Source organism: Rhododendron vialii, chromosome 13a, assembly GCF_030253575.1.
Source record: "Rhododendron vialii isolate Sample 1 chromosome 13a, ASM3025357v1".
Lineage (NCBI taxonomy): Eukaryota > Viridiplantae > Streptophyta > Magnoliopsida > Ericales > Ericaceae > Rhododendron > Rhododendron vialii.
The window spans coordinates 47210-63454 of record NC_080569.1 but is presented as its reverse complement, the minus strand read 5'-3'; the positions used below and the strand labels follow the sequence as shown (position 1 = coordinate 63454).

General features: G+C 38.2%; 1 protein-coding gene and 1 long non-coding RNA gene across 3 annotated transcripts; one reads left to right on the top strand and one right to left on the bottom strand.

Moving 5' to 3' along the window:
• Positions 1-6914: 6914 nt before the first annotated feature.
• Positions 6915-15226, bottom strand: LOC131312321 (cathepsin B-like protease 2). Of its 2 annotated transcripts, none has more exons than XM_058339998.1 (10): positions 15046-15226; positions 9266-9319; positions 9097-9177; positions 8713-8973; positions 8553-8627; positions 8339-8464; positions 7975-8193; positions 7568-7681; positions 7447-7482; positions 6915-7365 (listed from the first exon to the last, which is right to left on the bottom strand). In XM_058339998.1, exons 5-10 carry the CDS (start codon positions 8553-8555, stop codon positions 7231-7233), a joined length of 633 nt encoding a protein of 210 aa, XP_058195981.1. In that variant the 5' UTR covers positions 8556-8627; positions 8713-8973; positions 9097-9177; positions 9266-9319; positions 15046-15226; the 3' UTR covers positions 6915-7230. The 2 variants fall into 2 exon arrangements, with proteins under 2 accessions (XP_058195981.1, XP_058195982.1); XM_058339999.1 differs by having other exon boundaries at positions 9266-9331; positions 15046-15166.
• On the top strand, positions 10509-11753 carry LOC131312322 (uncharacterized). The gene is made up of 2 exons (XR_009195840.1): positions 10509-11297; positions 11412-11753. It is a non-coding gene; the product is annotated as an uncharacterized LOC131312322 (long non-coding RNA).
• Positions 15227-16245: the final 1019 nt, after the last annotated feature.

Here is a 16245-nt window from a genome sequence, read left to right as displayed (position 1 = left end):
AAAACGATCACTGTGGAGACATGCTCTATTGCTCATTCCTATAGTGCGAAACAGTGATACCTGCAAATGGAAACAGGTTAAGCATTGGCTTTTAATGACTCTTATGCGCTGGAATGCCAAGCGGGGTATAATAGGATACCCTTTATAAGAAGGTCACCTATGTGAGTATGAAGTGGGGCCGCTTCTTTTAGAATTTAGGAAGGCGAAATTTTCGAAAAAATACTTGCAGAACCAGGAAGGGGTGTCATGGCCAAAACGAACCCAATAGTGAGAACTGAACTGTGTTGGGAGAAGTTCTGTGTGATGCCTGTTGTCTCGGTTTACACAAATGGCAGAACAGTTCAAGACAACATGTTTACTGGTCAGCCAGTAAATCCGATAGGTATTCATAAGGGAAGGTTCAAGGCCAAAAGCTACCTATACTATATGGAATTTTTCCATTGTACTCTCTCTCGTGTCAGCTTTGTCTCCCGAATCGGATTTAGCCAATTTCATTCATGTGGGAGATTGTTGGAAAAATAGAATTTTAACCAAAGAGAATTTGGTGGGACTCACACCGCGCAAGGTGAGCCCAAGTGAGTTTTAGATACTCCTTACTAAGGAGTTTAAACCAGTGAAAGAATGAATAAATTTCATTGAGAGATGAATGAGAAATTGTCTCTCAAAATGGGTTTTGGACCACCAAGAGTGCACGGTTGGATGGTCAAAACTGTGTTGATTACCCAGAGTTATTATCCATGATTGCGTATTCAATTTTGGAAATAATAACTGTATCAGTTTTATTTCATAATTGAATTGCAGAATCAATTCCCCTATTGATTGAAAGGCTCCTCCATCATTGCAGCATTCATGGCAGAGGCTCCTCCTTCAGCTATAAAAGAAGATCTTTTCCTTTGGTTTCAATACACCAAAAACCACACCGAAAATCAAAAGCATCGAAGGGAATAATGGGACTAAAGCCTACTATGCTCATGTTACCGTGAAGGAAAACCAACCTAGCTGACTAGAGATCCCAAGATCTAGGTTCAATGGGACAACCTACTCGCGAGTAACGGAAAACGATCACTGTGGAGACATGCTCTATTGCTCATTCCTATAGTGCGAAACAGTGATACCTGCAAATGGAAACAGGTTAAGCATTGGCTTTTAATGACTCTTATGCGCTGGAATGCCAAGCGGGGTATAATAGGATACCCTTTATAAGAAGGTCACCTATGTGAGTATGAAGTGGGGCCGCTTCTTTTAGAATTTAGGAAGGCGAAATTCTCGAGAAAATACTTGCAGAACCAGGAAGGGGTGTCATGGCCAAAACGAACCCAATAGTGAGAACTGAACTGTGTTGGGAGAAGTTCTGTGTGATGCCTGTTGTCTCGGTTTACACAAATGGCAGAACAGTTCAAGACAACATGTTTACTAGTCAGCCAGTAAATCCGATAGGTATTCATAAGGGAAGGTTCAAGGCCAAAAGCTACCTATACTATACGGAATTTTTCCATTGTACTCTCTCTCGTGTCAGCTTTGTCTCCCGAATCGGATTTAGCCAATTTCATTCATGTGGGAGATTGTTGGAAAAATAGAATTTTAACCAAAGAGAATTTGGTGGGACTCACACCGCGCAAGGTGAGCTCAACTGCCCAACTGCCCAATTGAGTTTTAGATACTCCTTACTAAGGAGTTTAAACCAGTGAAAGAATGAATAAATTCCATTGAGAGATGAATGAGAAATTGTCTCTTAAAGTGGGTTTTGGACCACCAAGAGTGCACGGTTGGATGGTCAAAACTGTGTTGATTACCCAGAGTTATTATCCATGATTGCGTATTCAATTTTAGAAATAATAACTGTATCAGTTTTATTTCATAATTGAATTGTAGAATCAATTCCCCTATTGATTGAAAGGCTCCTCCATCATTGCAGCATTCATGGCAGAGGCTCCTCCTTCAGCTATAAAAGAAGATCTTTTCCTTTGGTTTCAATACACCAAAAACCACACCGAAAATCAAAAGCTCTTCGACTTCTGCAATATCGTTCTTCCTTTGAGAGAGAGAGTACAAACACAAGTTGGTTTGACGGGCAGTCTACGGCGATACTTCGGCGGCTGAGTGGTAACCGAGTCAACCCTGAGAGACGAACACCGACATAACCTCTAGCACCAGTGAGGCGGCGAATTTGTCTTAAGGGCACCGTTGTACAAAACGGGTCTCGATTTGGAATTGCCAATACTCTTTTTTTATAGTTTATGTTTACATTTCATATTCTGTAATTTTGTGATTCATGTTCATGTTGTAATTTTCAGAAATTAGTAAAATCGTTTATTGTTTTTCTGCACTATTTTCCTACACATACAAAATACATTCTCATCAAACACTCACTCAAGCACATACACCATCTGATCCCTGTCCCCTCTCTCTCTGTCTCCCAAATGGTATCCTTATCTCAGCCCACGCTGGAGCACCGCCATCAGCCACCACCTCCTCTCAGGCCACCCTCTTCCCCAGCATCACTACCAACATAAATTTGTTTCTTCCACAAACTAGGTTCGATTAATCATTTTAAAAAATGATTCGTTCTCAGAAACTATTAAAGATTCAAAAACAAAGGAAATTGGAAAGGGAAGATGAGTGTGAGGTCTGATTTTGAAGTTAGAGAAGACCTGTGGTGGAGTCTAAAATACAATGGAAGTTTTAGCTCTGTAACAAGCTCCATTTACATGACCTAATTTAAATTTCGGCAGTCCAAGATGAAGGATTTGAGTACGTTTTGTCGGGTTTGATATGAAATTGGGGATTTCTTGAGGATAGGTGCCGACGAGCAATGAATTGGTCACCTGTATAGTCGTCTTTGCCGGTCTCGGCGAGGAGACGAGTGCTACCGCTGTAGTTTGAAGAGGACTCGACGGATGTTGCGATTGGTGAGCTGGGTGTAAGAATTGTCGGTGTTGATGAGCACCGTTGTTCCGAGAGCCGTACCTCTCCACAAGGAACTGTACCGTCGCCTGTGGTGGCGGTGTACCGTCGCCTGTCGTGGGCTGAGATGAGGAAATGGGGAAAAGAGAGGGATCAGGTGAGGGAGGGTGTTTGTGGGTGTTTGGCGGGGATGTATTTTGTATGAGGTGTCACTTATTCATTGGTGGCTGCAAAACTTGTCTTCACGAAGTGTCTGTGTAAAAGTTTATCTCAATAAAAATAGGTCACACTTGAAAAGTAAAGAAAAAATGACATTTTGTTAAAATATTAGTAGCATACTAGACGCTTAATTTTTAGGAGGCTACGCCACAAATTGCCCTTCTAAAAAATAAATCACTACAGTATATCGTAACAAAAATCACATATCAATTATTTTATCTTTTTGGTACATCTACTCTAAAAACACTTGAAAAATAAAAAGTATTACAAATTTTGATTAAAATAAAATACTTTGTAGCCAACTAGACACTTAAGTTGGGAGGTTTGTGCCACTTATTGCACTCTAGTTAAAAACACTATTCCTACAGGAAATTGATTTTAGCACTTTAAAAATTGATGGAGGAACTCCAAAACGATGTCATTTTGTGTATCAACATAGTTCAGTTTTAGAACCCCTCCATCAATTTTTGAAGTGCCAAAATCACAATCCTTCCTATATGGTAATTGAAATCGTGAAATTTGAACGTGTAGTTTAGCTTTAGCAAGTTAAAAAGTGAATTAGTAAGATTCGTTATTTGAAAAAAAAAAATCCATTATTAGAAAATCTAAATTATTTTTGGTACTCATATATTGTGATACAGTATTACAACCGCTACATTTTACTTTATTGAGATGAACAAACCATACGATCATCTTATGAAAGCACCAAAGTTTACTCATATAGGCTGTAATAGGCAAATTCATTTGTCTTGTTATCAGAGAGTTTTTTTTTTGGGTACCGTCTGCAACTCAAAATGATTTCTTTTTGGCTATTATGAGTTCGGTGGTGGTGGTGGAGTAACAAATTTCACCTTCGGCAGCTTACCATGAAAAAGGTGAGGAGTTATCCAATGGTTGATCTTTCATAAAAAAGACATAATTATTGCTTTGTTTTTTTTTTTTAACAACAGTCAATCCCTTCATATCAAAGCGCCGAACTATAATTTCAACAAATGATACAAGAAAGAACCAAAACTACCAAAGCGGCAAAGTCCAAACACTGGCATCACTGCAAAAGCAGATCATTGAAAATCATGGGCATAGAACCCAGTCAAACCTTGACAGTAGAAGATCCCACAGGATCCACAGCTCAAACCAGATGAAGCACAGATGAAATTATCGGTGGATATGCTATCCATGAGTGTCAATCGTCTGCGCGCTCTTGCCGGAAGACCACAAAACATCGGCAAGTAAACACCAACAGAAGCAACCTCCCAGACAGAGCAAACGAACGCAAGTCCGGCACGAGCTTCCGCTGTCACGGCAAGCACTGGCTGCAAGCCGACAGCTCGCCTGCAAACACAGCCACAACGAGACAGGATAACCGAGCCACAACAAAGAACCCTAACGTAATATTATTAACCCTAACCTAATATTATTGCTTTGTTGACATCATATCATTGAGGCATTTTACTCACTCGAGCTTGAGGTGTTTTTTATTTGACTTCTTATTGCATTTTTGCGCATCCGTGATATGAAAAATTACACCTATCATTGTTGAGGAATTGCCCCTGAATCTAAGCTAATTGTAACCTAAGTAATGACATGGACGCTTCTAACCTTTATACTCACACATGTCAACTTTTAGCTTCAAGTAAAAGTGTGTTGGGCCAAATTAATTGTGATTAAAACAAAAGGAGATGATAATGCCAAAACTCATTTTGTTGCTGCCAAAACACGTACTAAATATATCTGTAACTGACCCATTTGTCCTTGTAACTTGTAAGTCCTGAACCAACCTTCAATGCCAACGCCCCCTCTTTTCAATATTTCTTCTTCCTCCCTTGCTGCTCCGTTACCCCATTCCAAATTCATCTTATACCATTAAAGCCCTCATCAAGATTGAGTGAGAGTGATCAGAAATCTTGAGCAGCCGTCGATATAGGCTGACTCATCAAGTCACGACGAACAACGGAACAAAATCGCCCAAGTTGGCGGTTTGATCAAGTACGAGATTTAGGAATATCCTTTTCCAAATGTTGGATCATTTCAAAAAAACTAACTGGCCTCCATTGTTGAAGCTGGCAATTTTCGAGCTTGAGCTCTGAATAACCTAGTTCAAGTAACGGCTTCATCAATGGTTAAATCGCCAATTGTAGAATTTAATTATAAATCGAAGTTGTTTTCGAAGTTTGAATGTGTGTTGTAATTTGAAGAACTCGAATTATGTTAGAGAAGAAGTTTGCTTTCTCCATTGCTGAGCTGAGTGGGTTTAACATATTCCTTCAAATTCGAGATGAACGGCCAGTATAATGGTCATAAAACTAGGATTCAAAAGTAAAGAAAGGAGAATGTTGTTCAAATCGATTTGTGGCTATATAAATGACGAGAATAGAATTGGGGATGTTTGTAGTTGAGTTACAAGAAGATAGAATAATCCCAGAGTAGAATTGGGGATGGGGACGAAGCAAATGTAGAATAGTGCTAGTATTGAATGGGTTGCAGATCAAAAACAAAAAGAGAGAGAGCATTGAATGGGTAATATTTAGGAGGACAAATAAGTCAGTTAAGTGTAAATTCTATTTGGGTTTTGGCAGCAACAAAATGGGTTTTGGCATTATCATTTTCCAAAACAAATTGATATTATTTTAGCTTTTCATCACATATTTTTCAACTTTTAATTATTTTTAGCTTTTCACATCACATTCGTTCATCTCTATGTCATAAAGATTATAAATTATAAATCAACGTTGAAAAGAATTCATGAAAGATGATGCTAAAGACATTAAAAGACTATCTTTTTAAAAAAATTCAAACTTATTTCATATTTAGTGAATTTTTTTCAAATTTGGTATTTATTTTATAATTTTCTGATTTCTCTCATCATCTACATACAATTAATCCAAAATATTTAACCTGAATCTAGTAAGAATTATGAGCGAAAAAACCCCAAAAAAAAAACTCCATCAGAAAGAGACCCAAAAAATCTGGCATGGGGTTCTAAGTTGCAACCAATGCTGTTACACACACAAAAAAATGCACAGATCCGTTGTGGGGCCCACTACGAGTTTCACACAAACAATCTGAGCCGTTCATTAAATGTAAAATATTTTTTCAAGGGCCTCCGCCAAGAAATAAGCTCAATTCAAAACCTATCGGTGCTCGATCTAATCATCTAACTTTTCATTCGAATTTCAGGATAATGAAAAGTTAGACGATTGGATCGAGCACCTATAGGTATCGGATTGAGCTGAATGAAATCTAAATGAAAACTTAGATGATTGGATCCAGCGCCTATAGGTATTGAATTGAGCCGATTTTTCGCGGGGGCCCTTAAAAAAATATTTTACGTTCATTCATGAACGACTCATATTGTTTGCGTAGGACTCATAGTTGGCCCAGTTGCAACCATCAGTAAAAAATGAGTGAGAATGGTTTGAGATTGATTCACGGAGTCGCGCAATCACACCCGTCCATTTCAGCAATCAATAATTGTTTTTAATTCGGATCGTCCAAAACGCATTTGGACGGCCAAGATTAAGCTCATAAATATGAGGCTCCGTAAATAAAATTTTCTCTAATGGTTTATGTGATTTGCAAGGTGTGCAAATTTGAATGCATTTCAACAATTATTCGGGAATACTAGACATCCAAATTCTCAACAAGTCAGACGTCTGAACCTGAACCTGAATGATATACTTGGTACTATTTCCGTGTTCAAGGAGGCTTACATTCGAAAGGTGAAGCATTTTATTGGGTGGGTTATAAGTTGAAAGTTTTATCGCGGAATTATGAAAAAGACCCGAGGGAAATTTCAAAGCCTCCTTTAATCGAAGGAAGGCGTTTGATATCACCAATTGCATGATCATCAACTGAGGCATAGCATAGTCTGGATTCATCATATGCCACAAGCAGTCAGCAGACCCGATCACTTACAGTATTCAGTTCCTTCCAGTCCGTGATGGACAGTATAAAGGAGCATCTAATCGGAAGGGAGTAAGTTTATTTTTAACAAACCCGATAGTGTTTCCAATCCCAAGACTGTCTTTTTTAAAAAGAAAAAGAAGTAATAGTAGTCCAAAGAATTCATGGACTAGGACAGCAATCTGCACAGGAAATAAACTGTGTTCAGGCTGACACGTCAAGAGTAGCATCCATTTCAGTAAACTCTTTAATCAAGTTTTTGGATGAAGGCAAGCCAGCAATCACATCCTCTTCAATGCCGCACTCATTCGTTCCCCTTTTGATCTTGAAGTATCCGTCCTGCCATTTAAAGCAATAATTAAAGTATCGAAGAAGGGTCACATTTAAACGTGGCTAATTATGCCAAAAAAGAGAACATACATCACCCCAGCTTCTATTCCACTGATTTGCAAGAAGCTGCAAAATGCAAGTGCACGATGAGGATACTGTCTTAAACATGGTTCACAATCTCATGATGATAATGAGGAATGTATCAACCTACCCAATAATCCTCCCCATCCTCAGAAGTTCCCCATCCAATTAGCTTTACAGCATGACCTCCCAAGACATCACCTGTCACGTGCTTGTAAACTCCTGACTTGTAATGAGCAAAATCCTGTTCCGGGAAAAGTACAGTCAAATAAAAAGGTCCTATGAATACAAGGATAATTAGATTCATGCACCTTATCTGAATCCACTTTCAGCATACAAAGCACTTGCAGATGAAATCCAATACAAACAGGAAGAAACATATAAGATGCCAAATTGAGGAAGAAGTGATAAACCCTGTTCCTAGTAAACATTCAAGCACCGTCCATAATCTTCTGGTTCCTAATGTCCAATGGACTTGCACAACAGAATCACATCTTCACAAGTCACACTAAAACAGTTCGCAGAAATTTCTTTTACCTCATAAACAGTGAAAGCAACCTCAACTGGTCCATTCTTATAAACTTCTGCCATGATGCTATAGGGATCCGAGTGGATTCTATATGCACTGACACTGAAACGTTTTGACTCCCTCCAGAGCAGGTTCTTGTTTACACACTTCCTTGCACACTTTGGCGTCGGATATCCAGGTTCACAACCAGGGTGTGAGCATCCACTATTATCAAAATATGGATCACACTGCCAGATGATCATTTTGAGATACATGAGAATGCAAATTGGCCATGGATGCGAAGCCGGTACACGAAAGTTATCATCTTTGAAAGGTGAATCAAATCAGTGCAGGTGAAACAATAATACAGACAAGAAAGCCACCAGACTCTACCTCTTCAGTCACAACACCATGGTGGACAAAGTATCGCCACGCATAGAGAGAATAACCACCATCACAGCCAGCACCGCACAAAAAGCCACAACAGGCTAAGACATCGTTAACAGATAAAGAGAGATTCTGCATTATGACAAACAATGTGTGGATGTGTGTCCATACAAAAATCAGCAGTTACATAAGTTTGCTGTACATGTGAAGTATAGCTTACCATGCTGAAATGGACACAAAAACGGTCAGATAGTGACTCAACAGCACCAAAAGCCCAACAAGAACCACAGTGACCCTGTCCACATAAAATCAGGTCAGCCAAGATATCCATACGGCTCATCTGTTGAAAAAATCAAATAGAAATAAGCAATATTGGTCACCTGATCTTTACGAGGAGCATTGCAGCGGTTAACATAGAGAAGGACAAAGTATTAGCACCTTTATAAAGAATCATGAATTAACTAAGACCTAGCAAGTAACCAACCAAGAATTTTCCCGATGGTGCTACAATGAGGCCAAGCTGTTCTGGCATCAAAATGATCAGGCAACTTTAGGGTTTTTGGATGAGCAATTACTGGGACATCCTTCAAATCCTGTTGTGGTGTTGGTTTGACTCCAAGAAGGTGCTTAAATTGACCAACCTGCAAACCGAAGGGGAAAAAATGGCAACAAGAAGCCATAGAAATAAACTGGAAGTTGAATATTGTCTAAACAGATGTGCACAATTCAGCCCGAACAAGGTCTGACAGCTGAGAAGAACTCACAGTATAATTGGAGAATCGAGGACTCATATAAGCTTTCCATCCAGCACTGGGATTTCTATTTATCAGGTCAATGATTGACTCCTGCATGTCCATACGCAAGAATTACAAAATTTGGAATGCAATCCAACTTAGAATTGGAAAACTTGTAAATCTTAGAAGCAATAAGTACCTGAAGAATCTGTGAGTTTAGCTTGAGGTTTGGAATCGGTTCTGGGACAACAACCTGCGTATAGAGCTAAATAAGTCCGAAAAACCCAGATTCAGATTTACTAAAAAAACAAAGAGTCCCACCTATAAAGTCAACAAGACCCACTCTCTCTAATAAAGTCAAATAAAGCCAGAAAAAATTTGGGAAATTCCCTGTAAAACAAAACTGGATTCAGATACACCAATCAAGCCCATAGGTGCTACCATGAATTTCTTCCCCACTGGTAAAGCATTGAAGAAAGTTTAGAACAGAGGATGGAAGAAGCAGAAGAAGGAAGAAGATTGTTGAGAGAGAGAGAGAGAGAGAGAGAAGTAAGCTCGGTTCTTCGTTGTGCTTATATCTTTAGGCAAATCGAAAAGAAGATTTGAATTGAAAAATGACATACCATCTGAATTATCAGCCTAAATCAAGAAGCGAGAACTTGGAATTCAACCCAAACTATTCCTAAAAAAATTTGGCCCAAATTGTCTGCCTTCGTCTATGCCTAGAATAAATGAGTGGAAATATTGACACTAACACCACACAAGTCGCTCCAAATATAGAGAACGACATGCAGCACAAAGCCCTAGCAACCTCACAATGACCTTAATAAAGCAACAAATGATCCACTAACTTCCTAGCCCTCCAACAAATAGCACAAATCTATAGCAAGCTTACAATGACCTTAATGAAGCAACAAATGCTCCCCTAACTGCTTAACCCTCCCACACCTATATCGCCAATTAGGGAGTTCCAACCCCCTCTTCCCTAAATTGTCAAGATTCAAGAGTGAGGACCCAATTCAAAATCTTTAAGTACTATAAACTCCAATATGTAGTTGGACAATTGGCACCCTTAAGGTCCTCTATATCACAAATTTGGGGATAAGGTGTGCTTTAACATTGGTCAGTCTATCATCGCTAAAGTATCTTCTCTTATTCAAAATGGAACATGGAAATGGCCTCGAGAAAGGAGCAGGATTATGCATGAGATTAAGTCTAATATTCCTGCTACTCTGGTTCCTAATACGTCTGTGAATGATTGAGTGGTTTGGTCCCCCTCTCCTTCTGGACTGTTTACTATAAAATCTGCTTGGAAGGCTGTCAGTGGTTTTCCAAGTATGTTCCAAGATGGGTCTTCATCCTATGGATGGCTATGCAGCAAAAACTAATGGACAGACTCCTTGTTTGGGAATTATTTCTGATGCCTCTTATATCCTCTGTAACAGAGGTGTTTCTGAATCTCACAACCACTTGTTCTTTGACTGTCCCTATTCTGGAGAAGTGTGGCATGAAGTCCTGAGGAAGAAGGTGAATAGGGGCCCTAAGGCTTGGGAAGATGAGAAAACTTGGTTTATTCTGCATGCTAAGGACTCAGAATTTCAATCTTGAAAATTTCCTTGGCTGCAGCTCTGTATCATGTTTGGGTTGAAAGAAATAGAAGCTGATCCAACAAAGATCACTAGACCCCTCATCTCTTGAATTGTTGATTAACACTGCTATCAGGGACTGTATGCTTTCTTGGAGAAACATAAAGCCTAGCTCAGAAAATAAGGACATTTGCACCTTGTGGAATGTTCCTCATAAATCTCATGAGGCTATTGCCTTGATGTTTTTTCTTTTTGTATATGGTGTACAGGATGGCTTCTGACGGCATAGTTTTTTCCTAATCTTGCCAAGTAAGTGGTTTATTGGTTTTTATTTTGGTCTTGCATGGCCAAGTAAGTAGTTTTGTTTTGGTCCTTGGACTGTTTTGGTTGTATTCTGCGTTTGGGCTATGATGAAATGAGTACATTTACCGGGGAAAAAAATAAACTAAAATAGAGTGGGAGCCCCTGATCTCCAAAAAAAATCATGAGAGCGAGAGAGAGAGAGAGAGAGAGAGAGAGAGAGAGAGAGAGAGAGAGAGAGAGAGAGAATACTACCAACTACCAATGCTAGACAAAGTAATAAAAGCTCGTCTAAAGCTACCTTTAAATATCCATCAACCACTAAAAAGCAGGAGACCCCTTTCGGTCTCCTTCCAACTGGTTAGAGCATCTACAATGGTGTAATTAGAAACGCAAAGTAAAAGGTGTTTTATAAGTCAAAAAGTAGAAAAAAGTGGAACCCAATTTTTATGCGTTAAGGGTGTCTTAATTTAGAGATTGATTGGATGTTCGAATGGTGTCACTAAAGTGATTTCCCCCTTTAATACCTATATAAACTTGCACCAAAAACACTCATATTTCATCCCTCTCAAGTCTCAATATATGATACTAACACACTTCCTAAAACAGTCATTGGAGATGCTCTTACACATTAAGTCTGCTGGCATATAGAATGTGAGACCCAATCAAGTGGAGCCCACTCCACTGTCATACTCTCTCCAGCACCAGTTTTCAGCATTAGAGAAGCCGTTAAACATAACAACTGATATCTGAGTGTAGTGTACCAGGCAGATGACACTCACATAACAACTAAATCTGAGCTTGCGGGAAAATCATTTAGCACAACCTTACACCTAATAACCACCATGAATTTGTGCGAATTTCATTACCAAGTTCAGATGAGCAGAAGTATGTGATGAAAATGACGTGTACGGCAATTCCACCGAGGCCCTGAATAATTTTTCGAGCCAGTAGTTGTTTTTGAACTGCATCGAGCCTATTGGATATTGGGCTATAAAACATCTATCAGAGTGAAAATAACTTGAAATCAAAATTAAACATTAAATAGTCTGCTCTTTGTTTGCTTTGATGATAGTACCTTGAAATATCATCAATATAAACTAGCACCAACATCATTACCACAAGATAATTTTTGCTTCTTGGAATGTCTGGGAAAAAAAATTGAATAGCCATCTTTTAGCCTTGTCATAGGATGATATGCATCCTACCCATCTCTGGTGCCTAGCTCTAATACCAGAGTTCAAAATTCATAATATTGTTCTAAAAGCCGGCCGACTAGTCCTCGCCTAGGCACTAGGCGGTGGTCCAACGCCTAGATTAAGCAGCCGACTAGTCTGCACCTACTCCTCGCCAAGGCGTTAGGCGGCCAACTAGTCGGCGTTGGCGCCCCTTCTCCGCCTGACCGTAGTTGTCAAGAGCGAAAAGCGCACCGAGGCGCAAAGTCCTGTTGGGCCTGAGGCGAGAAGCGTGCCTTTTTGAAGCGAGGCGCACCTATGCGGAAAAAAATAGGAAAACTAGCACACACTAATATTTCAAGTAATAATACACTCTTTGAATTTAAAGAACATATTTTTATATAAAGCTACAAACATTAAAGAAATTATTTTTAGAAAATTCGAACTTGTTTCTATATATTTAGATTAATTACTTTTGAAAATAATTACTCCTGATTCTGAAAATAATTAAACAAACAAGTTCAATTTAAACAAACACGATCAACTTGTTTTCAGTGTGTTGTGTTATGTACAGGAGAGGAGAGTAATAGTATATACGTATGGAGAGAGAGAGAGAGAGAGTGGTGAGAGATTGAGAGAGAGCTGTTGATTCATAGAGAGAGAGAGTGCGTGTCGACAATGTCGTTGGAGAGACTAGAGAGAATGTCGATGGAGAGAATTGTTGATTCAGAGAGAGAGGGAGAGAGAGTCGATGGAGAGAGTACCTCAGTTGATCGATTGATTGAGAGTGAGAGACCCAAAGAAATTGATCACCTGCTGCTGCTGTTCGATATAGAGAGAGAGACCCAGAGAAGTCGATCAGTTCACTGCTCCTTCGAACAACTGAGGCATATGTTTAACTTAAATCTTGGATCCAACGGTTGTGAATCAAAGTTAAAAGAAGAGCGCTTTTTTCTCGCCTCTTGCCTGGTCGCTTTTTCTCGCGTTGTGCGCCTACCCTGCGCCTTGTTCAAGTCGCCTTGCCTAGGGCTAGGCAAGGCGCTTAGGGTGCGCCTCGCCTCGCCTCGCCTAGGGCCTAGGCGTGCTTTTGACAACTATGCGCCCAACTAGCGCCTATCGATTTTTAAAATATTGGTTCATATTACTTTGGTACCCAAGAGATGTGGGACTTCGCTTCACATGTAGGTCATCCGTATTTTGATGATTGATTATTCCCTTGTCATCTACGTTGTAGCTTTTTTAGCGAATCAAACGTAAAAGAAACTTTAGAATGATCATATCATTCTAGTATATAACTAGGACTGCAAGTGAACTCAGCCGTTCATGAACTGTTCAACACTCGACTTGGTAAAGGCTCATTCGAGTTTGATTCCATACTAAATGAACCAAACCTGAGCCTCAATTTTAGGCTCATTTATTGAACATGGTAGTATTTGGCTCAATTAGGCTCGTGAACCTCGAGTATATATACATTGCATCTCTTCGTCGATTTCTTTTGAATAAAACTCACTTTTGTTGGGAATCTAAGACACTACTTGATTGTATGCCCCGTGAGAGGCATTATGTTCACTTAGAATATTGATTACAAGTAGAGTTTAGAACATTAGGTCATATGAACAATTGCTACGGACAATTTTTTAGACAATTGAAAATGAACATTAACTAAACTCATTAAACACATCAAACGGTGGTGTGCTCTCTGCACACTTTAACGAGTAGCATCTAACATAAGTGAATAAGTTAAGATCTTTCTAAATGTCCTTCCTTCCAATTAAGAATGAAATCTAGACTAGAAAATTCCAATGATGTTACTAAACTGGCAGTAGCACAAAACGCCAACTAGTTTACCTAGTCCATTGATCTTTCCAGAACAGCTTGGTACAAGGCAAACTTCAAATTCCTCGACAATGATATTACATTAAAGCCGGAAAATAGTTTTCCATTAGAGAAAGCTGAGTATAATAAAAGTCCTTAAACCTCCCCCTTAGCTGAGATCAATTCCCCAACTGAATCATATCACTTTTGTTAAAAGAAATTCTACGTTTGTATGCACTCAGATCTTCATACAAGGAAGACCATTGCTGTATAATCAATAATCAAGCCTTTCGCTGCAGAGGATCTTCAGTGGTTACCACCTTACAAATGCTATTAACCTTATTTACTTGGGAAAAGCCAACCATGATAACTTAAGAAACTAATAAGGTTAGTAACAACAGGTATCTAACTTTATTGATTACAGATTATTTTTTCCACGTACAAACCAAAGCTCTTCAAGGGGATCTTACTTCTTGAAATATCTGTTGATCGTTAGAAGGCAACTGATGGCCTAGCACACCCATCCAGAGCTAATGCATTCAACTACATATATATCTAGACATACAGTCTGATGATGTAAGATCGACAACTACGTAAAATATGATGATGTTTTTCCAAAGTCAACTGCTTTCCCAAAGTCCTGTCGACAGAGTAACAGATAACAGATACTCCCTTCGTCCCTTTTTAAATGTCCACTATAGGAATACATGCATTTTCAAACCCAAACATGTAAAAATGAGCACCTTAATTTGGTGTTAAAAAAAAAAATTATAGATAGTTTTTTTTTTTGGGGCTTGAAAATGCACGTATTCCTATAGTACATTTATAATGGGACGGAGGGAGTATATAAGGGCAATCTACGTCTGTCTGGTCTGACTATCTTCTCCTTTCTCTCTTACCTTTGCCTGTTTCCTTGAATTTTATTTGTATTTCAACTGTTGTTTTGGCTACATATAGACGAGTGTAGGTTTGCTTGTTTCGGATCCAATCTTACGACAATTACTTGCTCTAGGATCATGAAGGGAAAAACAAAACATACAAGAAGGGTTAAAATGATGAGATTCGAAACAATAAGGACATAGATCGTGAGAAAGTTGAGCAACCTGTAATTGAAACCCGTAGATGAGGCCAAAAAGTAGCAGAGTCGCCAGGTTCATATGGCCGGCAGCCATTTTCCTCCCTTGAATCGAATGGTCAACTAATTTGTTGGTAGTAGTAAAATACAGTAGTTATTGCGTAGCGCATCAATTTTTCTACGATGCCCCAATTTTCCTATGATGTCCCAACGTGGTATTGGAGCATGATGCTCCATTTAATATGGGTCTTTAGATTAGATTTTGGGTGAATCTCAGTCCTTGGATCAAAACTACTTTCAAAAAGTATGGTGGTTTTGCCTTTTTTTTTCAAAAAAACATCATTATATTTATCATGAACACTGGCTCTACTTACCATATTTTATACTGACACTTACCACAAAATATTGTATACTTACCACAACAAAAGACTACACTTCAACGTGTTTTCCCTTTCTCTCTCTAACCGGTTCTCTAAGTAGCCGGTTTGTCGGGAAAATATTTTTTTTGGGCGGGAAAATGACCCTTTTTGCAGAATTTATTTTAATTATTAAAAATTTATAAATTGACACCACTTTTTTGTCCTATTCTCCCTACTTTTTGATATTTTTCTAATCATTTGTGTAATATACTACCAAATATTTGGTGAAAATATAAATATAACTTAATAATATTTAATTTGTAAACCAATCTTTTTGTAACAATTTTTTGAAACTAATTATTTAAGCCAAAAAATTGTCTTTATTTTATAATTATTTTATAATATATTTCATTAAATTATTTATAATTACTTATTTAACAAATATTATTGTGAAAATAATTATTTATTTATTATTTTGAATAACTTAGCATTAATGTTGTTAATATATTTCATTAAATTTTACTTTGTATATATATGTTTCTTATAACAAATTTTTAAAAATTAAAAATATAAACCATATAATTGTAATAATCTCCGAATTATATTTAAATAATTTATTTGAAATAATTTCTGTAATCGATTGACGTGATATTGTAACGATTGGTGGTTATAATATGACATTAGACTATTCAATTAGTGGTAGGGTAACGATTAATCGCTATAATCGGCGTCGTTAGAGTCATTTGACTAAGGGTTTAATTAATTGATCATATTCAATGAGTGATGACTGACTATAGTAGTCGAGTCATTGGAAATTGTATTAATGCTATAATGATGATTGAGTATTAATAATTGGCTAAAATGAATTG